The following is a 24,929-nucleotide window of genomic DNA, read 5'->3' on the forward strand; positions in this document are numbered from 1 at the left end:
GTAGCGGAATGACTTTGGCTTCCCTCCAGGCCTGAGGACAAAGACTTTCCTCTAGGCTCAGATTAAAGATATGACAGATAGGAGTGGCTATAGAGTCAGCTACCATCCTCAATAGCTTTCCATCTAAGTTGTTTGTCAATGCCAGGTTTGTCATTATTGATCAATAACAATTATTTTTCCACCTTTCCCACACTAACAAAATTCCAAGTTAATGTTTTTCTTTCATTATTTAAATGTTTTACGCATGAGTACAATGGCTCACTGTTCGTTGTTGGCATTTCCTGCCTAAATTTGCCAACTTTTCCAATTTAAGTAATCGGTAAAATATTTGGCAACATCAAATGGTTTTGATTTTCATCTGATTTGATGAAAAGATGGAGTTGAATTTGTCTTTCTGCCCACAATTTAATTTAAAGTGCTCTGTTTTTCCATCATTCTTTATATCATTGATATTGGCTTCATAATACAGTTTCTTCTTTTTGTTGAGTTCAGTCACAAAATTTCTCAATTTGCAGTAAGACAGCCAGTCAGATGTGTAGCCAGACTTATTAGCCACTCCCCTTTCAACCATAAAATGTTTCAATTCCTCAGTAATCCATGGAGCCTTAATCATTTTAAGTCGGTTTCTTAACAGGTGCATGTTTATCAATAATTGGAAGAAGCAATTTCATAAATGCATAACCTCTACAGGATCGGTGGGTCCCTCGGGGATGGTTGAGCTAACGTAGGCTAATGCGATTAGCATGAGGTTGTAAGTAACAAGAACATTTCCCAGGACATAGACATATCTGATATTGGCAGAAAGCTTAAATTATTGTTAATTTAACTGCACTGTCCAATTTACAGTAGCTATTACAGTGAAAGAAAACCATGCTATTGTTTGAGGAGAGTGCACAGTTATGAACTTGAAAAGTTATTAATAAACCAATTAGGCACATTTTGGGCAGTCTTGATAACATTTTGAACAGACATGCAATGGTTTACTGGATCAGTCTAAAACTTTGCACATACACTGCCATCTAGTGGCCAGATTCTAAATTTCGCCTGGGCTAGAATAATACATTATGGCCTTTCTCTTGCATTTCAAAGATGCTGGTACAAATTTTTTTTAATTTTTTTTCTTTGTATTAACTTTTACCAGATCTAATGTGTTATTTCTCCTACATTCATTTCACATTTCCATAAACTTTAAAGTGTTTCCTTTCAAATGGTACCAAGAATATGCATATCCTTGCTTCAGGTCCTGAGCTACAGGCAGTTTGATTTGGGTATGTCATTTTAGGCGAAAATTGAAAAAAAAGGGGCGGATCCTTTGAAGTGCAATGTCTGGACGCTCCTTATTAATCACATCAGACCAAAACATATTTGATATAAAAAATTTAAATAAATGTATTGTCAAATGTGACTCTGTAAACTGATAGTGTTAGCAATCTAGTTGGCTAAAGTGGGTAAGTTAGCTGGTCCTACTGTGATTGACCAACAACGAAATAGAGCGGAGTCCTATTTTCTCCTCGTCGGCTGGGCAACTTCCATGGGCACGAGCACTGCTGACTGCTCCACCTGGAAGAATTTTGCCCCCCGCCTAGGCATCATCGAAAATGAATGGGCCACCCCGTCCGCCGTGTGCTGTCTGTCAGCGCCTTTTTAAGCAAAATGTGGCTGTGATCATGTCTTGTGGGAATTGTATTTATTTATTTTATTTTTATTTAACCAGGTAGGCTAGTTGAGAACAAGTTCTCATTTACAACTGCGACCTGGCCAAGATCAAGCAAAGCAGTGCGACACAAACAACAACAGAGTTGCACATGGAATAAACAAGCGTACAGTCAATAATACAATAGAGAAAGTCTATATACAGTGTGTGCAAATGAGGTATGATAAGGGGGGTGAGGCAATAAATAGGCCATAGTGGCGAAATTATTACAGTATGGCAAATGAAACACTGGGGTGATAGATGTGCAGAAGATGAGTGTGCAAGTAGAGATACTGGGGTGCAAAGGAGCAAAATAAATAAAATAAATAACAATATGGTGATGAGGTAGTTGGATGGGCTATTTACAGATGGGCTATGTACAGGTGCAGTGATCTGTGAGCTGCTCTGACAGCTGGTGCTTAAAGCTAGTGAGGGAGATATGAGTCTCCAGCTTCAGTGATTTTTGCTGTTTGTTCCAGTCATTGGCAGCAGAGAACTGGAAGGAAGGTGGCCGAAGGACGAATTGGCTTTGGGGGTGACCAGTGAAATATACCTGCTGGAGCTGAGTGACCAGCGAGCTGAGTAAACGGGGCTTTACCTAGCAATGACTTATAGATGACCTGGAGCCAGTGGGTTTGGCGACGGATATGAAGCGAGGGCCAGCCAACGAGAGAATACAGATCGCAGTGGTGGGTAGTATATGGGGCTTTGGTGACAAAATGGATGGCACTGGTAATAGACTACATCCAGTTTGCTGAGTAGAGTGTTGGAGGCTATTTTGTAAATTACATCGCCGAAGTCAAGGATCGGTAGGATAGTCAGTTTTACTAGGGTATGTTTGGCAGCATGATTGAAGGATGCTTTGTTTGCGATATAGGAAGCCGATTCTAGATTTAACTTTGGATTGGAGATGCTTAATGTGAGCCTGGAAGGAGAGTTTACAGTCTAACCAGACACCCAGGTATTTGTAGTTGTCCACATATTCAGAAGTCAGAACCGTCCAGAGTAGTGATGCTGGACGGGTGGGTAGGTGTGGGCAGCGATCGGTTGAAGAGCATGCATTTAGTTTTGCTTGCATTTAAGAGCAGTTGGAGGCCACGGAAGGAGAGTTGTATGGCATTGAAGCTCGTTTGGAGGTTAGTTAACACAGTGTCCAAAGAAGGGCCAGAAGTATGCAGAATGGTGTCGTCTGCGTAGAGGTGGATCAGAGAATCACCAGCAGCAATGTTTAGTGATGGGGAAGGACCTCTTTTTTGAGATGGGTGTCTTGGTTTGTTTCACGTCAAGTGGGCCGTGTTAACAGGGAGGGTGGTGCAGTGTCCTCAGTGCTGACTCACCCCTCTGGAGAAGAGCGGCAGTCGATATGGAAGTATAGAATTCTGGGATATCTCCCTGTCCACACCCCCACGCTGCCCAGAACCACTAACGCTGAACTGAACCCACCTGGAGCATTCAGCAGCTCCAGATAGGAAATACCCCTAACCAACCACTGCTGGTCAGACTGCAGGCTAGATGCGATCCAGGGCAGAGCTGTTGCCATACCAGGCAGTGATGCAGCCAGTCCTAGTGGTGCAGCTGTATTTTTTTAGGATGTAAGGGCCCATGCCAAACCTTTTCAACCTCCTGAGGGGGAAGAGGCGCTATCACACCTTCACGACTGTGTGCGGGGACCATTTAAATTATTTGGAAAACAAGGAACTTGAAGCTCTCGTCCTGCTCCACTGCAGCCCCACTTGTAACCGAAAGGTTGCAAGATCGAATGCCCGAGCTGATATGGTAAAAATCTGTCGTTCTGCCCCTGAACAAGGCAGTTAACACACTGTTCCTAGGCCGTCATTGAAAATACTAATTTGTTCTTAACTGACTAGCCTAGTTAAATAAAGGTTAAATAAATAAAAAAGTTAAAATCCCTTTTGTGGATTTAAAAAATATATGTTTTACCTTTTATTTAACTAGGCAAGTCAGTTAAGAACAAATTCTTATTTTCAATGACGGCCTAGGAACAGTGGGTTATTTTTACCTTGTCATGTTATTTAGCCTTTAGGATAGTGTCTAGAACGCACGAACAAAACGCCGCTGTTTGGATATAACGATGGATTATTTGGGACCAAACCAACATTTGTTATTGAAGTAGAAGTCCTGGGAGTGCATTCTGACGAAGACAACAAAGGTAAGAACTTTTTTCTTATAGTAAATCTGACTTTGATGAGTGCTAAACCTGCTGGGTGTCTAAATAGCTAGCCCTGTGATGCCGGGCTATCTACTGAGAATATTGCAAAATGTGCTTTCACCGAAAAGCTATTTTAAAATCGGACATATCGAGTGCATAGAGGAGTTCTGTATCTATAATTCTTAAAATAATTGTTATGCTTTTTGTGAATGTTTATCGTGAGTAATTTAGTAAATTCACCGGAAGTTTGCGGGGGGTATGCTAGTTCTGAACGTCACATGCTAATGTAAAAAGCTGTTTTTTGATATAAATATGAACTTGATTGAACAAAACATGCATGTATTGTATAACATAATGTCCTAAGATTGTCATCTGATGAAGATCATCAAAGGTTAGTGCTGCATTTAGCTGTGGTTTGGGTTTATGTGACATTATATGCTAGCTTGAAAAATGGGTGTCTGATTATTTTTGGCTGGGTACTCTGCTGACATAATCTAATGTTTTGCTTTCGTTGTAAAGCCTTTTTGAAATCGGACAGTGTGGTTAGATTAACGAGAGTCTTGTCTTTAAAATGGTGTAAAATAGTCATATTTTTGAAAAATTGAAGTAATAGCATATCTAAGGATTTGAATAACGCGCCACAGGATTCAACTGGCTGTTGAGTAGGTGGGATGCAAGCGTCCCACCTAGCCCAGAGAGGTTAAATCGGGTACGTTTTTTATCCAGCCGTGTCAATACTGCCCCCTAGCCCTAACAGGTTAAGGGTCAGTGTGGTAGAGGGGATGTTGCCTATCCTCACCACCTCGGGTCAGCCCGTCAGGAAGTCCAGGATCCAGTTACATAGGGAGGTGTTCAGTCCCAGGGTCCTAAGCTTGGTGACGAGCTTGGAGAGGCAAATGGTGTTGAACGTTGATATGTAGTCATTGAACAGCGTTCTCACAGGTATTCCTCTTATCTAGTTGGGTGAGGGCAGTGTGGACTGCAATTGAGATTGTGTCGTCTCATGAATCTGTTGGGGCGGTATGCAAATTGAATTGGGTCTGGGATATTCGAGTTGATGTGGCATAACCAGCCTTTCAAAGCACTTCTTGATTACAGATGTGAGTGCTACAGGGCGGTAGTCATTGTGGCAGGAAGCCTTAGTGTTCATGGGAACAGGAATGATGGTGGTCAGTTTAAGACATGGGGATTACAGGCTGGGACAAGGAGCGGTTGAAAATAACTAAATATGCCTGCCATCTGTTCTGCGCATGCTCTGTGAACACAATACCGTCCGGCCCCGCTGCCTCTTGCACCCAGCTTCCGTGTTTGCCTCTACACAGTGGAATTTTATTTTCAAAAGTTTGCACTCCGAAAAGCCCAGCTCTGCCTCCAAAATGGCACCCTATTCCCTATGTAGTGCACTACAGTTCTGGTCAAAAGTAGTGCACTTCTGTAGATGTGACCGACCACCGTGATTCGGTCTTATGTAGCAAAATTTTAAATTATTTTTTTACTTTGGATAAAAGCAGAGACACAGGGTTAGAAAATGGTATATCATACACTGAAATTTTGAGGAACAATGGGAAAGTTATTCTGCTTTGAAAGTTGAAAAACTTGTAACCTCAATTTTGAGAAAATGGCCTTTGAATGTTTTGGTACTACTACTGGAGAGCTCTCCTTTGTCTACAGCCATTCAGCATTGTTCACACCCTCTTAAGCCAGCTTTTTAAGGATTCACATGTGAGGTCGTGTGCTAAACAGTGAATAGTGTAGTAAAGATTAAGACTAAAAGTGGTAAAAGTAGTAGCCTACAATAAGGACAAATTCCAGGTAAACAAAGTGTCCAGATAATTTTTTTTGCTAATATTAGATGACGCTTATCCAGACACTTGTCTAAATTGATGGGTCATGTGAAAGAAATGCTATAACCACCAGCCACATCTTGTTAAGTGGATGGGTCTCTACAGAAGGTGTAAACGGTACAGCCAAATGGTTACTTGCATAGTAGAAATATCAGAAAGATAGTGTCAATATAAATAAAATAATATACAGTATGTACAAGAACATTATCAATAATGATAGTGTCAGTGATAGATGAGGTAGTTATATGCATATATTCAGAGGTAAAGTGGCTGAGCAGCGGGATAAAAAAAATCGTAACAGCAACGTATGGCGTGTGTGTTAGGAGAGAGTCATTTGAATAAAGGCACTGCAGATAGTGCTGATGACTGGTCCGTCCGAACCACGCATGAACAAGGGTAATCTATATTCGGAGAGCCTGTTTCTGTCCTGCCCTTGACTTTGCTGCATGGCATGTGAAAGCTACTTTATTGAGGAAAAGTATACTTACTATGCCTGTGATATGTGGTTGTCCACCGAGCCATCTTAAGATGAATGCACTTGTCACGACTTCCGCCGAAGTCGGTCCCTCTCCTTGTTCGGGGGGCGTTCAGCGGTCGACGTCACCGGCCTTCTAGCGACCACCGATCCACTTTTCATTTTCCATTTGTTTTGTCTTTGTTTTACACACCTGATTTCAATTCCCCAATTACATGTTCATTATTTAACCCTCTGTTTTCCACGTTTGAAAAACCCTGCAGCGTTGCAGTTTTTGACTAGAACCGGTGCACCTGGCAACTACTACCATTCAAATGGCACTTAAATATTTTGTCTAGCCCATTCACCTTCTGAATGGCCCACATGCACAATCCATGTCTCAATTGTCTCCAGGCTTAAAAATCCTTATTTAACCGGTGTTCTCCCCTTCATCTACACTGATTGAAGTGGATTTAACAAGTGACATCAATAAGGGACCATAGCTTTCACCTGGTCAGTCTCATGGGAAGTGCAGGTGTTCTTAATGTTTTGTATGCTCAGTGTATGGAAAACACAGGATATTCAAAACAAAGTGATTTTCAAGGTTATACTGCTTTCTTGTGGCAAAAGTATGCGATAGCAGGTACTATGCTTTGGCTCTATCAAGCTGTGTATTTATAGTTTCTCAATCACGGTCCGAATTTCTCTTCTAAAGTTTTGGGATAAATAACAGACACCTCTGACCAGCAATTAGAATACTAAGATGGTTAAAACCGCATTCCAGCCAGTGTCTATTCCACAAGTTACCACTGGCTAAAGCGATGCTGTTGAAATGCATGTTTACTCTGTCCCATCTCACTCCACAGTCCACTGTCTCATCAGCCCAGCCAGACAATTCATAAACTTGATATCCACTGATCAAGACAAAGGAGATGATTGTGGACTACAGTAAAAGGAGGACCGAGCACCCCACCATTCTCATCGACGGAGCTGTAGTGGAGCAGGTTGAGGCCTTCAAGTTTCTTGGTGTCCACATCAACAAACTAACATGGTCCAAACACACCAAGACAGTCGTGAAGAGGGCACAACAGAATCTATTCCCCCTCAGGAGACTGAAAAGATTTGGCATGGGTCCTCAGACCCTCAAAGTTCTACAACCGCACCATCGAGAGCATCCTGACTGGTTGCATCACTGCCTGGTATGGCAACTGCTCGGCCTCCGACCGCAAGGCACTACAGTATGCACTACAGAGGGTAGTGCATACGGCCCAGTACATCACTGGGGCCAAGCTTCCTGCCATCCAGGACCTCTATACCAGGCGATGTCAGAGGAAGCCCCTAAAAATTGTCAAAGACTCCAGCCACCCTAGTCATGGACTGTTCTCTCTGCTACCGCATGGCAAGCGGTACAGGAGTGCCAAGTCTAGGTCCAAAAGGCTTCTCAACAGCATCTACCCCCAAGCCATAAGACTCCTGAACAGCTAATCAAATGGCTACCCAGACTATTTGCATTGCCCCCCCCCTTTTATACTGCTGCTATTCTCTGTTTATAATCTATGCATAGTCACTTTAACTCAACCTACTGTACATGTACATATTACCTCGACTAACCGGTGCCCCCTGCCCATTGACTCTCTACCAGTACCCCCTCTATATATCCTCGCTATTATTATTTTACTGCTCCTCTTTAATTATTTGTTACTTCTATGTTTTACTTAACACGTATTTTTCATAAAACTGCATTGTTGGTTAAAACCTGTTGGGGCTAGGGGGCAGTATTTTCACGGCCGGATAAAAAACGTCCCCGATTTAAACTGGTTACTACTCTTGCCCAGAAACGAGAATATGCATAGTATTAGTAGATTTGGATAGAAAACACCCTAAAGTTTCTAAAACTGTTTGAATGGTGTCTGTGAGTTTGTATTTCGCGCCACGGTCTTCCACTGACTGTTGAATAGAGTGCTCAGCGTCAATAGACGCTCACGTCCCACGTTTCCCATAGAAGTTAATTAAGGACTTGTAAGTAAGCATTTCACTGTAAGGTCTACAATTCCTGTTCTATTTGCCACATTTAGCAATTGGTTTTCAATAGCGGAGACTTGTATAAACCTTGCTGTCTGTCTCTGTTTCAATATAGAATTATATCTCCAGCTGTTCCATAGTAATGAAAGTGTAGTAGTCAGGCAGGCAGCTTTTGTCAGCCAGTCGAAATCCTGAATCGGCATCATTTTTATGGATACCATGTCAAACAGGTAAAACGAAATGCAGCTAGTTTAGAGGCTTTCCAGCTTCAGTTTGAAGTGATTGTGTTAACTGTGTTATTGGCCATCTCCTCTGAACAACAGTGTCCTGACGAGAAAGCACATTTTCTATGCCAGGTGAAATCGCGCATCATTAACTCATTATTACATTTCATTAGACAACAGTTTAAACAAATGCAAAAGCAGCTAACATAAACTCACTCACTTTTGTAGATCACATTTACATTTTAGTCATTTAGCAGACGCTCTTATCCAGAGCGACTTACAGTAGTGAATGCATACATTTCATTTCGTGCATTTAAAAAAGAAAATGTTGTACTGGCCCCCCCGTGGGAATCGAACCCACAACCCTGGTGTTGCACACACCATGCTCTACCAACTGAGCCACAGGGAAGGCCATCGCCTTGGTCCGTACAATTGACCTTATTTTAGCACCCCAAAAAACGTAATACTTCCAGATCAACTGTAATGTCAATATCATTGTAAAGCACAACTTCTCCCCTTTCCAACAAAATCAATGACATGAACTCCACGCTTCCCGTTTCTGCATGATTCAAGAAGGCAACGAGCTCCGTCGGATCTTTTTAAAAATGGCGGGTGGGGAAGCGAAACTAATGCGTGGTAGTGAGAAGGAGAGATGTCGGTGGCAAAACTGCTTTTTTTTCACTCGATCTGTCTAACTTATCACCTTATCGCCTCTAAAATGTAAATAAAACACTAAAGAGTTTATATATTGTGTCATTACATTCCTATTTGAAGGTTTGTGTCGAATTTGAATCGGGTTTTTAGGGTGGTGCTAAAGTGATCTTCAGAAGTAAACAGCGGCTTTGAGAGTCATGATCGCTTACAGTGATGACGCAAAAAATTACTTGGTACCCCCCTTACCCCCGTCACTGTCCATTTCTTGTTTTTAAACGATGAGAGAAGTGCTACACCTGGTGGAGAGAGATTGTAAGACAGAAATAGTTGCTTTATGCTTGCTGTACATTATGGCATGACACGTCACGATGTAATGGAGGGTCAGATTGTTCTACTTTTCTCCAATTCTATAGATCCATTACCATGTCGATCAACGCTTAAATAGAAACGTAGTTCACACCCCAGATTTTGAAGTCAACACAGTCGCTACAGTCCCATTAGTTTTCTTTGCAGCCTGGTTTGAATGTCGCTGTTGCGCACATTTGTACGGAATGGGGTGAGTTTACGTTACTTTGCTTTTTTTCTGACTGCACTGTTTGATGTGACAGTAAGTTAGCCGTAGTTGACTAGCTAGCAAGCATGAGAACGTTGCCAGCCAGTAAGGCAATAGAACATTTAGAACGAATGACTGGGTCGAGCCCATAGATACAGAACAAAAAGACTGGACGACTGGGTCGCGTTCATAGATGCAGAACAAAAAGACTGAAATACTGGGTCGCGTTCATAGATACAGAACAAAAAGACTGAACGACTGGGTCGCGTCTCTGGAAACAGACCCAATTGAACGAACCGGCTTGGGTAGCAACCCTAGATTTGTGTCGGGACTATATCTCGTGGAAGGATGAAATCGTATGAATAAATTCATCAAAGTAACGTTTTTAATTAAAATATGTCAATCATTATTTGAATATATTGGTAACCGGTTGTATAAAAGTGATAATGCCCTCGGAGCCGGTGTTTGGAGGATATATTGGCACGGTTTCCCTGCCCTCCACTTAGTTTTGGGCCTAGCAACACCCGTGCCAAGATATCCTCCAAACACTGTCTTCTCGTGCATTATCACTTAAATGCACACCCCTCAACAAACGTGTTTCGGGCATCGTTTTCTAACCTGAGTTTTGTTAACTTGCTACAGCAGCCCGCTGGCTTTGTTTGCCTGTTATTTTGCCAGTCTGCTCTGCCTGTCAACTTTGGTTCCCCCCTGTGTTTCCCTAGGAAAGGACGAGGTGCGCGGGCAGCTGGACAGCGCCCTGCAGGAGGTGAACGTGCGCTATGCTGTGCTGGAGGAGACTGAGAAGAGGGCTGTGTGCCGGGCGCTCATCGAAGAGAGGGGCCGTTACTGCGCCTTTGTCAGCATGCTCAAACCTGTGCTGGTGAGTAGGTTATAATAATATTATTATTATCTGATCTAGAATCAGTCTATGTTCATGACAAATATGTGTTCATGAGTTAGTTATAGGCTCATCTGATCCGGAATAAGTCAGTATTCACGTCAAACCTGTGCTGGGGTTATCCTCTCATCTAGAATCAGTGTCCATGCCAAATCTGTATTTTTGGGGTGGTTATTATTATAATCCAGAATCAGTCTTTATGATTCATGCCAAAACTGTGTGTGAGGGCTTTATACTCTCATCTGACCCAGACTCAGTCAGTATTACCTAGGCCTAGACTGGCCCAAGGATCTAGTTGGAATGCTCAGCTGCTAAAGTTGATCCATTTTCATATAAAAAGTCTCTGGCTTCTGTTTTAGTGAATGGAACAGGTTGGAGGCCCCAGAACTCCATGATGTTACGCCATGCAAGTTCAACGCTGTTTACACTGTTGACATGAGAGAGAGTCTCTATTGAGTGAATCTGGCAATGTTTGATGGTGATTGGACGGTCAGTGCCTCAAGGCCTCAGTTCCACATAGCGCAATACTTTTGACGAGAGCCCTATGTAGGGAATAGGGTTCCATTTGTGACGTAGACAGTATTATTTTAAGTTTTGTCATATGCACAAGTACATTGAAATGCTAAACTTGCAAGTCCTTCCCAACAATGCAGTATTCAAAATAGAAACATAAGAGAGAAAAAAAACAAGAGTGTCAGCTGTCTTAGTGGGTAGAGACCTGGGGATAGACTGTGGGAGAGCAGTAGTTGTTAGCCATTTAACAGTCTTATGGCCAGGGGATAGAAGCTGTTTAGGAGTCTGTTGTTCTGAGCCTTGATACACTGGTACCGCCTGCCGGACGAGAGCATGTAGTCTGGCAATTTTTGGTGGCCTTTCTCCGACATCATGTGCTGAGCTTATAATGGTATAAGGACACACTCTGTAGGGCCTTCCGGTAAAGGAAGTGTAGTTGCCAGACAGTGATACAACCAGTCAGGATGCTCTCGGTGGTGCAGTTGTAAAAGTTCTGAGGGGCCATGCCAAATCCTTTCAACCTCCTGAGGGAGAATGGGTGCTACAATTGAAAGACATTACACCAATATCTCTGAGTTCTATGGATCACGTCATCTCATTATACGCCGACGATATCTTACTTTATCTAGACAATGTATCTCAATCTCTCCCGAATGCTTTGAAGATTATAGACAAATTCAGCTCCATTTCACATTTTAAAGTAAATCTCACCAAATCTGACCTACTCCCCCTTAACCTCTCTAGGGTAGGTGGGACGAAATCAACAGCCAGTGACACATCAGAGCGCCAAATTTAAAACCACAAAATGTCATAATTCAAAGTTCTCAAACATAGGACTATTTTACACCATTTGAAAGATAAGACTCTCGTTACTCTAACCACACTTCCAATTTCAAAAAGGCCTTACAGTGAAAGCAAAACATTAGATTATGTTAGGAGAGTACATAGTCAGAAATAACCACAGCCATTTCTCAAGCAAGCATATATGTCACAAAAATCAAAAACACAGCTAAATGCAGCACTAACCTTTGATCTTCATCAGATGACACTCCTAGGACATTATGTTATACAATACATGCATGTTTTGCTCAATCAAGTTCATATTTATATCAAAAAACTGCTTTTTATATTAGCATGTGATGTTCAGAACTAGCAACTAGCATACACACCGCAAACTTCCGGTGAATTTACTAAATTACTCACGATAAACGTTCACAAAAAACATAATTATTTTAAGAATTATAGATACAGAACTCCTTTGCAATCGAGGTGTCCGATTTTAAAATAGCTTTTCGGTGAAAGCACATTTTGCAATATTCTGAGTAGATAGCCCAGCCATGACGGCTAGCTATTTTGACACCCACCAAGTTTGACCCTCACCAAACTCCGATTTACTATTAGAAAAGTTTGATTACCTTTGGTGTTCTTCGTCAGAATGCACTCCCAGGACTGCTACTTCAATAACAAATGTTGGTTTGGTTCAAAATAATCCATAGTTACATCCAAATAGCGGCGTTTTGTTCGTGCGTTCAAGACACTATCCAAGGGTGACGAAGGGTTACGCGCCCGACGCGTTTCGTGACAAAAAAATTCAAAATATTCCATTACCGTACTTCGAAGCATGTCAACCGCTGTTTAAAATAAATTTTTATGCCATTTTTCTCGTAAAAAAGCGATAATATTCCGACCGGGAGTGGTTGTTTTCGTTCAAAGAGAGAGAAAGTAAACATGGAGTCGACTCGTGCACGAGCCTCAGTCTCATAGTACTCTGACCGGCCACTATCCAAACGCGCTAATGTTTTTCAGCCAGGGCCTGCAAAGCCACGATTCAGCTTTTTGCCGCCTTCTGAGAGCCCATGGGAGCCGTAGGAAGTGTCACGTAACAGCAGAGATCCCCTGTTTTGGATAGAGATAATCAAGGCCAAGAAATGGTCAGACAGGGTACTTCCTGTACAGAATCTTCTCAGGTTTTGGCCTGCCAAATGAGTTCTGTTATACTCACAGACACCATTCAAACAGTTTTAGAAACTTTGGAGTGTTTTCTATCCAAAGCTAATAATTATATGCATATTCTAGTTTCTGGGCAGGAGTAATGATCAGATTAAATCGGGTACGTTTTTTATCCGGCCGTGAAAATACTGCCCCCTATCCATAACAGGTTAACGTTCACAAAATACATAATTATTTTAAGAATTATAGATACAGAACTCCTTTTATGCAATCGCGGTGTCAGATTTTAAAATAGCTTTTCGGTGAAAGCACATTTTGCAATATTCTGAGTAGATAGCCCGGCCATCACGGCTAGCTAATTTGACACCCACCATGTTTGACCCTCAAAAAACTCAGATTTACTTTAACCTCTCTAGGATAGGTGGCACCAAATCGTCCCACCTACGTAACAGCCAGTGTAATCCCGTGGCGCGTTATTCAAAAACCTCAAAAATACAAAAACTTCAATTTTTCAAACATATGACTATTTTACATAATTTTAAAGACAAGACTCTCGTTAATCTAACCACACTGTCCGATTTCAAAAAGGCTTTACAACGAAAGCAAAACATTAGATTATGTCAGCAGAGTACCCAGCCAGAAATAATCAGACACCCATTTTTCAAGCTAGCATATAATGTCACATAAACCACAGCTAAATGCAGCACTAACCTTTGATGATCTTCATCAGATGACAACCCTAGGACATTATGTTATACAATACATGCATGTTTTGTTCAATCAAGTTCATATTTATATCAAAAACCAGCTTTTTACATTAGCATGTGACTAGCATTCCCACCGAACACTGCCGGTGAATTAAATTACTCACGATAAACGTTCACAAAAAGCATAACAATTATTTTAAGAATTATAGATACAGAACTCCTCTATGCACTCGATATGTCCGATTTTAAAATAGCTTTTCGGTGAAAGCACATTTTGCAATATTCTCAGTAGATAGCCCGGCATCACAGGCCTAGCTATTTAGACACCCAGCATGTTTAGCACTCAGAAAAGTCACATTTACTACAAGAAAAATGTTATTACCTTTGCTGTCTTCGTCAGAATGCACTCCCAGGACTTCTACTTCAATAACAAATGTTGGTTTGGTTCAAAATAATCCATAGTTATATCCAAACAGCAGCGTTTTGTTGGTGCGTTCAAGACACTATCCGAAGTGTAAATAAGGGTGACGAGCATGGCGCAATTCGTGACAAAAAAATTCTAAATATTCCATTACCGTACTTCGAAGCATGTCAACCTCTGTTTAAAATCAATTTTTATGCCATTTTTCTCATAAAAAAGCGATAATATTCCAACCGGGAATCTGCGTTTAGGTAAAAAGACGAAAGAAAATAAAGCACGGGGTCGACCCGTGCACGCGCCTAAGCCCATTGTCCTCTGATCGGCCACTTGCCAAAAGCGATAATGTGTTTCGGCCTGGGGCTGCCTCGATATCATTCAGCTTTTTCCCGGGCTCTGAGAGCCTATGGGAGCCGTAGGAAGTGTCACGTTACAGCAAAGATCCTCAGTCTTCAATAAAAAGAGCCAAGATGAACAACAACTTGTCAGACAGGCCACTTCCTGTAAGGAATCTTCTCAGGTTTTTGCCTGCCATATGAGTTCTGTTATACTCACAGACACCATTCAAACAGTTTTAGAAACTTTAGGGTGTTTTCTATCCAAAGCCAATAATTATATGCATATTCTAGTTACTGGGCAGGAGTAGTAACCAGATTAAATCGGTATGTTTTTTATCCGGCCGTGTCAATACTGCCCCCTAGCCCTAACAAGTTAAGAAAAATTGGATTACCTTTGCTGTTCTTCGTCAGAATGCACTCCCAGGACTTCTACTTCAACAACAAATGTTGTTTTGGTTCGAAATAATCCATAGTTATATTGAAATATCTGTTTTCTTCGCGCGTTCAGGTCACAAGCCGAAGGGTGACGCGCGAGCGCATTTTGTGACCAAAAATGTCAAAATATTCCATTACCGTACTTCGAAGCATGTCAAACGCTGTTTAAAATCAATTTGTATGCGATTTTTCTCGTAAAATAGCGTTAATATTCCAACCGGGCGACGTTGTATTCGTTCAAAGACTGAAAGAACAAAATGGAGAATTCACCAGTGTCACTGTCCCCAGGCAGGCCAGTAACAAACTCTGCTGTTGTTTTTCGCCCAGAGACTGCAGACATCTCATTACACTTTCTGGCGCCTTCTGAGAGCCAATGGAAGCCTTAGAAAATGTCACGTTACAGCACAGATGCTGTATTTTCGATAGAGAGGCTACAGAAGGACAATAAATTGTCAGACAGGGCACTTCCTGTATGGAATCTTCTCAGGATTTGGCCTGTTATACTCTGACACCATTCAAACAGTTTTAGAAACGTCAGAGTGTTTTCTATCCAAATCTACTAATTATATGCATATTCTAGTTTCTGGGCAGGAGTAGTAACCAGATTAAATCGGGTACGTTTTTTATCCGGCCGTGCAAATACTGCCCCCTGGCCCCAACAGGTTAAGCACCCGGCACAGGACCCCATCTCTTCTTATGGAATCCCAATCATTTCCCATTTTAAAAATGTAGGAATAGATATATTTATTTTAGATAAAACCATTGCCCAAAACTTCAACAGAACGCTCAATTCAATCAGACCACAGTAGATGGCTTAACATTCCAGTCGTTCTAACCGGCAGAATTTCTATTGTGAAACTTAATATATTGCCTTGGTTGAATTTTTGTGAGCTCAATGCTTCCTATGTCTCCCCCTTCCGGCTATTGGGATAAAATCCACAGTGAATTTTCAGAATGTAAATAGAAAGGAAAGAGATCCCAGATTAAATTTACACATTTATAGAGGGAAAGATGCTGGAGGGCTTTCCGTTACAAACTCTTAATTATACACTGCTCAAAAAAATAAAGGGAACACTAAAATAACACATCCTAGATCTGAATGAATGAAATAATCTTATTAAATACTTTTTTCTTTACATAGTTGAATGTGCTGACAACAAAATCACACAAAAATAATCAATGGTAATCCAATTTATCAACCCATGGAGGTCTGGATTTGGAGTCACACTCAAAATTAAAGTGGAAAACCACACTACAGGCTGATCCAACTTTGATGTAATGTCCTTAAAACAAGTCAAAATGAGGCTCAGTAGTGTATGTAGCCTCCACGTGCCTGTATGACCTCCCTACAACGCCTGGGCATGCTCCTGATGAGGTGGCGGATGGTCTCCTGAGGGATCTCCTCCCAGATCTGGACTAAAGCATCCGCCAACTCCTGGACAGTCTGTGGTGCAACGTGGCGTTGGTGGATGGAGCGAGACATGATGTCCCAGATGTGCTCAATTGGATTCAGGTCTGGGGAACGGGCGGGCCAGTCCATAGCATCAATGCCTTCCTCTTGCTGGAACTGCTGACACTCCAGCCACATGAGGTCTAGCATTGTCTTGCATTAGGAGGGACCCAGGGCCAACCGCACCAGCATATGGTCTCACAAGGGGTCTGAGGATCTCATCTCGGTACCTAATGGCAGTCAGGCTACCTCTGGCGAGCACATTGAGGGCTGTGCGGCACCCCAAAGAAATGCCACCCCACACCATGACTGACCCACCGCCAAACCGGTCATGCTGGAGGATGTTGCAGGCAGCAGAACGTTCTCCACGGCGTCTCCAGACTCTGTCACGTCTGTCACATGTGCTCAGTGTGAACCTGCTTTCATCTATGAAGAGCACAGGGCGCCAGTGGCGAATTTGCCAATCTTGGTGTTCTCTGGCAAATGCCAAACGTCCTGCATGGTGTTGGGCTGTAAGCACAAACCCCACCTGTGGACGTCGGGCCCTCATACCACCCTCATGGAGTCTGTTTCTGACCGTTTGAGCAGACACATGCACATTTGTGGCCTGCTGGAGGTCATTTTGCAGGGCTCTGGCAGTGCTCCACCTGCTCCTCCTTGCACAAAGGCGGAGGTAGCGGTCCTGCTGCTGGGTTGTTGCCCTCCTACGGCCTCCTCCATGTCTCCTGATGTACTGGCCTGTCTCCTGGTAGCGCCTTCATGCTCTGGACACTACGCTGACAGACACAGCAAACCTTCTTGCCACAGCTCGCATTGATGTGCCATCCTGGATGAGCTGCACTACCTGAGCCACTTGTGTGGGTTGTAGACTCCGTCTCATGCTGCCACTAGAGTGAAAGCACCGCCAGCATTCAAAAGTGACCAAAACATCAGCCAGGAAGCATAGGAACTGAGAAGTGGTCTGTGGTCACCACCTGCAGAACCACTCCTTTATTGGGGGTGTCTTGCAAATTGCCTATAATTTCCACCTGTTGTCTATTCCATTTGCACAACAGCATGTGACATTTATTGTCAATCAGTGTTGCTTCCTAAGTGGACAGTTTGATTTCACATAAGTGTGATTGACTTGGAGTTACATTATGTTGTTTAAGTGTTCCCTTTATTTTTTTGAGCAGTGTATTTCCAAGCTTTAGCATTTCGCCGAATTTATAAATTGGTTTAGACATAACTCTTCCACTCCCTGGCTGAGAATGGAGAAATATGGTGGCTCCCATTTGTCATGTGGTATCCATGCCCTTGGCGATGTAATGGTATAAGGACATTCCAAGAACTGAAAGAAGCATTTATATTACCAGGTAACTCTTTTTTTATCTTCAGCTTAGATCAGCTATGCTGGCCTATGGAGTTCCATGGAAAACCCAGCTGTAGAACCGTCTAATGATACAATTTGTAAACAGATTACCTGGTGTCCCGAAAGGACTAGGGCAGATAAAGATGAGGGAGGAGAATTGGGATGGCTATGCATAATTTTTGTCAAGCAGACCTTGCTTTTTCAATGTAAGCTCATTTACTTGTGTGACTGCCAGTCAAATAGGGTTGCACTTCTTTTGCCATCTGATCAAAATTAACTATTTTCAGCTGAATGTGTTGCACTAATGTACGTTCTGTGAAGGAAAACTATAGTTGCACCTCCCTGATCACTCTATTGAAGCAAAAAAACTCACTTTCAATATAAGTCACCCTTGTCAATACGCAGCTGGACTCACCTGCTTTGTCTCGTTGTCTTATTTACAAACAAACATGTAACTGGCTCAACTGTTCTGGGGAACTAAGTAAGCCTAACGTATTGCACAAGTTGACTGCTGGTATTTACTAAATAAATAGCTACAAATATACACATGTATTGAAAAACTTCAAAGTAATAGTTTTGACGGTATTGAAAAACCAATTACCCTGATATACCGCCCAAGCCTTGTTACTAGGGGCTATTTGTAACTGATAGTTGTGTCTGGGATCTGTGGTTAGGGGCAGTGCTGTGGTTTTTGGGGATTGGTTGTGTGTGTCTGATCTGTGGTTATGTGTGTACAGGATCATGAGATCAGCATGCTGGGAGAAGTGACCCACCTGCAGACCATCCTGGAAGACCTGAGCAGCCTGACGGCCGAGCCCAGCAAACTGCCCCCCGCCAGCGAACAGGTAAGCTGGATGATTCTCATACACACACACACACACACACACACACACACACACACACACACTTGTTCGCACCCCACACACAGAGACATCAATATACCTTCCCAAATACACTTAACCACATACTCGCGCACACACACACACACACACACACAGTGTAGATATTCCCACTGTTCCATGTACTCATTCTCACACATGAAAAGTATTTTTTTTCTCCCTACTCAACAGGTGATCCTAGATCTGAAGGGATCAGACTACAGCTATAGTTACCAGACGCCCCCTGCCTCCCCCAGCAACACGCTGTCCCGCAAGAGCAGCATCAGCAGGTAGCTAAACCCACACACATTCTTACTCATACACCAACTTACCAACACTCATGTACACACACACTACACTAAGTACTCAGGTAGGCATATCGGCAAATACGCACACTGCTTCACACCAAATTCTCTGCCTTTGACACTGCATGGGGGCCGTCTTGACATTTAGAGAGCTTACCAAATTGGGGCGGTGCAGGAAGAGAAACTGGATCAAATGGATAGTAGGAGCAGCAGCAGCAGCTAAGTGAAGTTCAGTGTGTCTGTGCTATCACAGTGGCCAAGTTCCACTGACTGGAGCCAGCTAAGGAAGTGTGCTCCCGTAATAGGGGTTAGTTAAACATTTGATCCCTTAATGGCACCCTATTCCTTAAATAGTGCACTACTTTTGGCCAGAGCCAAGTCAAAAGTACTGCAATAGGTAGGGAATATGGTGCCATTTTGAATGCAGCCTTGGAGAGGGATGGAGGGGGAGAGAAGGGAGGGATGATAAAGAGCGCAGGTGACTGAGTAAAGTTCCGAGAGGACAAGTGAAGTGGAGCCAAGGGAAGTGAAGAATAGCGGGGCGTGGCGGCTGCAGACAATCTGTCACCCATTTGTCCTGTCTTCTTACCATGGAATGGCCTGGGATGACTCTCACACACACACACACCTGGCTTCATCTCATTCAGGATGTCTGCTGGTCCCCTGGTGCAGCAAGCCTCTACTGTGTGCAGACACAAACACATGTTCTGGATTTCATCTCACTGTGAATGAGAGGGGAGTGTGTGTGTGTGTGTCCCATGGTGGGGGGAGGGGTATACTGGTCGTCCATGCCGCAGCCAAAACACACGTCCCCCAGGAGCTGATTGGGGTAGGGAGGGTGGGTGGATGACTTCCTCCATCATAGAGACAGGGTAGAAGGGTGAGCAGGCAAGTGGGAGAATGACTAGGCTTAGATCTCCAGTCTTCATAGGGTAGGGCCAGTACTAGGGCCAGTACTCTCCAAATAAAACTCCAAAGTGTACCTGATCCGAACCCTTGTCCAAAGCACCTAAACACAGCTGTCTAAGTACGATTCAAAGTTTATTTGAATGTGATTATATGTATTGTAATTGATGATGTATGACATTCATGACGCTCTTTGGTCAGCTAAAGGTGATAACAAGACCTCTCTAATGTACAGTAAATATCAAACTACAGTATAACAAAATTGCAAGAGTGAGGTTGAGTTGGTTTAGTGGGTTTCCTGTCAACTTGGCTTTGCAGTCCTCTCTTTGGAACTCATACACACACACACACACACACACACACACACACACACACACACACACACACACACACACACACACACCACAGCCCTCATTGGTCCAGCCTGTTTGGTATAGTCATTTAGAGCGGTAGTTTCCACTACAGTCTGTTCTGACAACAACTCTCCACTGGCAGAGCTCAGTTTCCACTTAAGCAGTCAAACGTTTCTCAAAACTACTACTATGCTCAAAACCTGCAGTGTGTTGATGTCGCAGACCATTTACGCATTCAAACCAGGCCTTCTACTTTTAGCTATTGGCATGGCCAGTACACCAAAGTCCATGATTGGATTCACACAGTTTGATTTTGTATGTGTCCCAAATGGCACCCTTCTACCTACATAGTGCAGTATTTTTGACCAGAGACCCATGGGCCAAAAGTAGTGTACTATATAGGGAATATGGTGCCATTTGGAACATTACCTAACTGCAAAACTACACCTAACTGCAAAACATGAAGAGAGCGTGACTGTGTACCTCCGTCAACATGGTATTCAGGGTGCTGCCTTGGGAGCGTGACGATATGCATGGCTACAAAAGAAGAGTCTTTATTAATGGGGTTTGCTAGAGTCCCCACTTTATATCTTCATCATACTTCTGACTTATGCACTGAGCAAAATATAAACGCAACATGTAAAGTGTTGGTCCCATGTTTCATGAGCTGAAATACAATTACCCAGAAATGTACATCCCTGTTAGTGAGCATTTCTCCTTGCCAAGATAATCCTTCCACCTGACAGGTGTGGCATATCAAGAAGCTGATTAAACAGCATGGTAATTATACAGGTGCACCTTGTGTGCAGTTTTGTCACACAACACAATGACACAGATGTCTCAAGTTTTGAGGGAGCGTACAATTGGCATGCTGACTGCAGGTATGTCCACCAGAGCTGTTGCCAGATAATTGAATGTTAATTTCTCTACCATAAGCCGCCATCAACGTAATTTTTGAGAATCTGGCAGTACGTCCAACCGGAAGCTCATCTGTGTGCTCGTTGTCCTCAACTGGGTCTTGACCTGACTGCAGTCAGGCGTCGTTACCAACTTCGGTGGGCAAATGCTCACCTTTGATTGCCACTGGCACACGAGAAAAGTGTGCTCTTCGCGGATGAGTCACGGTTTCTACTTTACAGGGCAGATGGCAGACAGCGTGTATAGCATTGTGTGGGAGAGTGGTTTCCTGATGTCAACGTGTGCCCCATGGTGGGGTTATGGTATGGGCAGGCATAAGATACGGAGAACATTTTATCTATGGCAATTTGAATGGACAGAGATACTGTGATTCATCCACTGCCATCACCTCGTGTTTTAGCATGCTAATGCATGGCCCCATGTTGCAAGGATCTGCACACAATTCTTGGAAGCTGAAAATGTCCCAGTTCTTCCATTGCCTGCATACTCACTAGACATGTCACCCATTGAGCATGTTTGAGATACTTTGGATCGATGAAGATGTGTCGTGCTGCATCGCCCTGCATGAGGCAAATGCAGGCTATTAAAACCTTACCTAACCAGAAACCGTGGATTGATGGCAACATTCGCGCAAAACTGAAAGCGCGAACCACCGCTTTTAATCATGGCAAGGCGACCGGAAGCATGACCGAATACAAACAGTGCAGCTATTCCCTCCGAAAGGCAATCACACAAGCAAAGCGTCAGTATAGAGACAAGGTAGAGTCGCAATTCAACGGCTCAAACACGAGACGTATGTCTTCCCTGTGGCTCAGTTGGTAGAGCATGGTGTTTGCAACGCCAGCATGGTGTGTGCAACGCCAGGGTTGTGGGTTCGATTCCCACGGGGGGCCAGTACAAAAAAAAGAAAAATTATGAAATGTATGCATTCACTACTGTAAGTCGCTCTGGATAAGAGCGTCTGCTAAATGACTAAAATGTAAATGTAATGTAAAATGGCAGGGTCTACAGTCAATCACAGATTACAAAAAGAACACCAGCCCCGTCGCGGACATCGTCTTGCTTCCAGACAAACTAAACAACTTCTTTGCTCGCTTTGAGGACAATGCAGTGCCACTGACACGGCCCACTACCAAATCCTGTGGGCTCTCCTTCTCCGTGGCCAACGTGAGTAAAACATTTAAACGTGTCAACCATCGCAAGGCTACCGGCCCAGACGGCATCCCTAGCCACGTCCTCAGAGCATGCACAGACCAGCTGGCTGGTGTGTTTACGGACATATTCAACCAATCCCTAGCCCAGTCTGTTGTCCCCGCATGCTTCAAGATGGCCACCATTGTTCTTGTTCCCAAGAAAGCTAAGGTAACTGAACTAAATGACTATCGCCCTGTAGCACTCACTTCTGTCATCGTGAAGTGCTTTGAGAGACTAGTCAAGGATCATATCACCTCCACCCTACCTGATACCCTAGACCCACTCCAATTTGCTTATCGCGCCCACAACCGCAGGGCTCTCCAGAGGGTAGTGCGGTCTGCACAACGCATCCTCGGGGGCAAACTACCTGCCCTCCAGGACACCTACACCACCCGATGTCACAGGAAGGAAAAAAAGATAATCAAGGACCATAACCACCCGAGCCACTGCCTGTTCACCCCGCTATCATCCAGAAGGCGAGGTCAGTACAGGTGCATCAAAGCGGGGACCGAGAGACTGAAAAACAGCTTCTATCTCAAGGCCATCAGACTGTTAAACAGCCATCACTAACATTGAGTGGCTGCTGCCAACATACAGACTGAAATCTCTGGCCACTTAAATAAATAGACTTAATAAAGGTATCACTAGTCACTTTAAATAACGCCACTTTAATAATGTTTACATATCCTACATTACTCATCTCATATGTATATACCTTATTCTACACCATCAACTGCATCTTGCCTACGTCGCACGGCCATCGCTCATCCATATATTTATAGGTACATATTCTTATTCATTCCTTTACACTTGTGTGTGTATAAGGCAGTTGTTGTGAATTTGTGAGATTACTTGTTAGATATTACTGCATAGTCGGAACTAGAAGCACAAGCATTTCACTACACTCGCATTAACATCTGCTAACCATGTGTATGTGTCCAATAAAATGTGATTTGATTTGAATGTTGGTCACAACAGATACTGACTGGTTTTCTGGTCAACATCTCCACATTTAAAAAAAATAAATCAAAATAAATCAAAATCAAATGAACTAACTCCGTAAAATCTTTGAAGTGGTTGTATGTTGTTTATTTTTGTTTAGTGTAGTTATTATTAGTGGGGCTTGTGAAGCAAGTTTCCCCACTTTAAATCTTAGACATACTCCTAACTTATGTTAGTAATGGGAAGCAAATGTCCCATTCTAAGTCTTCGTCATAGAAACGTCTTTAAAATGTACAGATCGGTCTGGAATAGTGTGATTGTATATAACTTTTTAAACTATTACGCTTTTTGTCTGTCTTTATTCACTTTCATGGCATTTCCTCAAGATTCTAAAAGGCCATATTGTGACCTCACTTCAAACATTCCATTGCAACGATGCAACTTTTGCCACAAATCAGACACCTTGACCACTTTGCCACCAATTTAGACAAAAAGTCTAACTCTACTTCTCACCTATTGAAATCGGTTGTCATAACAAAAATATCTGCTTCTGATGTAACGATACAGCTGTTTTAGGAACTGCCTTAACACCCCCCCCCCAACTTCTTCCACTCTGTTAGACCACTCACCCAACTAGTCAGACACAAACTTAGTGTACTTTCACACGCATACTGAACACAACTGCTGAACCACACACCTACTTACCAAAACTACTGACCACACAACTACTGATCACAGCTACTGACCACAACCACAACTACTAAACCACAACTACTGTCCAAAATTACTGGCCACAACCACACAACTTCTGACCAAAAGTTCTGAACCCCACACCTACTTACCAAAACTACTGACTGAAACTATTGACTGTAGTTGTGTAAAAATGATGTAGAAGAATCAATTACATTTATCAATCTAACCATTATTATGTGAATAAATGCAACAGGCCCTGTGCGTTTCTGGGGGATCTAGCAAGAAAGCAAATCATTGCATCAATGACTCAGTATGACAACAATGAACATGTCTGACTTGCACAGTTATGCAATTATTAAGAGGCTAGATATAAATAGCTGATCCTGGCGACCAATGTTCTAGCATGCATTTATTGAGGCAAGCAGATCAGGGATGTCAAGGTGGTACCCAAGCATGAGCTATGTGTTTAGTGGAATTAACAACTATCGACTACCTAAATTATAGGCATATAGTCAATCAAAGAATTACTCTGTAAAACGAGGAATGCATTTACTCAATTCAACTTATAGAATTTATTAGTCATGAACAAATTGACACAAACAATTACAGTGTACATGATAAATGACAGAAAAACAGAGTAAATGACTAGCGGTATCACCAACAGGCAAAAATCTTACGTGGTTAAACGTGTCTTCAGTTATAAAATAATCTCTAAGAGAAAACACTGTGTCTGATGCACACAGGAGCTTGGTAATATGAGTGAATTCACTGCCCTTTTAACCAAATTCAAGCAGGAACACACACCCAACCTGAATTCACATTTATTAGCACTTTGCTAGTAAAAATAAAAAGACAGGAAAACACAGCCATAATCTAATCAGCTCAATTTGAATGTTATGACTACACAACCTAACGTACAATTTCAAAAATACTTTAACCAGAAAACATACAATGTAATAAGACACATCAAAATGTGCAGCTCTTTATAACAGAAAAAAGGACCACGGTGTCCGTGTGCGGTTTCCAATACATCAGTTATACACCTACTCAATAGGTTCGTTTCAGA

At 42.7% G+C, this 24,929-nt stretch overlaps 1 protein-coding gene across 3 annotated transcripts in view; it reads left to right on the forward strand.

Annotated features, from left to right (window-relative positions):
* The window catches only part of LOC106582629 (protein MTSS 2), a 156,306-nt gene that overhangs the window by 95,151 nt on the left and 36,226 nt on the right, over positions 1–24,929 (forward strand). For all 3 annotated transcript variants that reach the window (XM_014165855.2, XM_014165857.2, XM_014165856.2), the window contains exons 7-9: positions 10,337–10,494; positions 18,412–18,519; positions 18,745–18,842. In XM_014165855.2, coding sequence (XP_014021330.1) covers positions 10,337–10,494; positions 18,412–18,519; positions 18,745–18,842 — 364 coding nt within the window. The remainder of the gene's footprint in view (positions 1–10,336; positions 10,495–18,411; positions 18,520–18,744; positions 18,843–24,929) is intronic.

This window comes from Salmo salar, chromosome ssa22, assembly GCF_905237065.1.
Source record: "Salmo salar chromosome ssa22, Ssal_v3.1, whole genome shotgun sequence".
Classification (NCBI taxonomy): domain Eukaryota; kingdom Metazoa; phylum Chordata; class Actinopteri; order Salmoniformes; family Salmonidae; genus Salmo; species Salmo salar.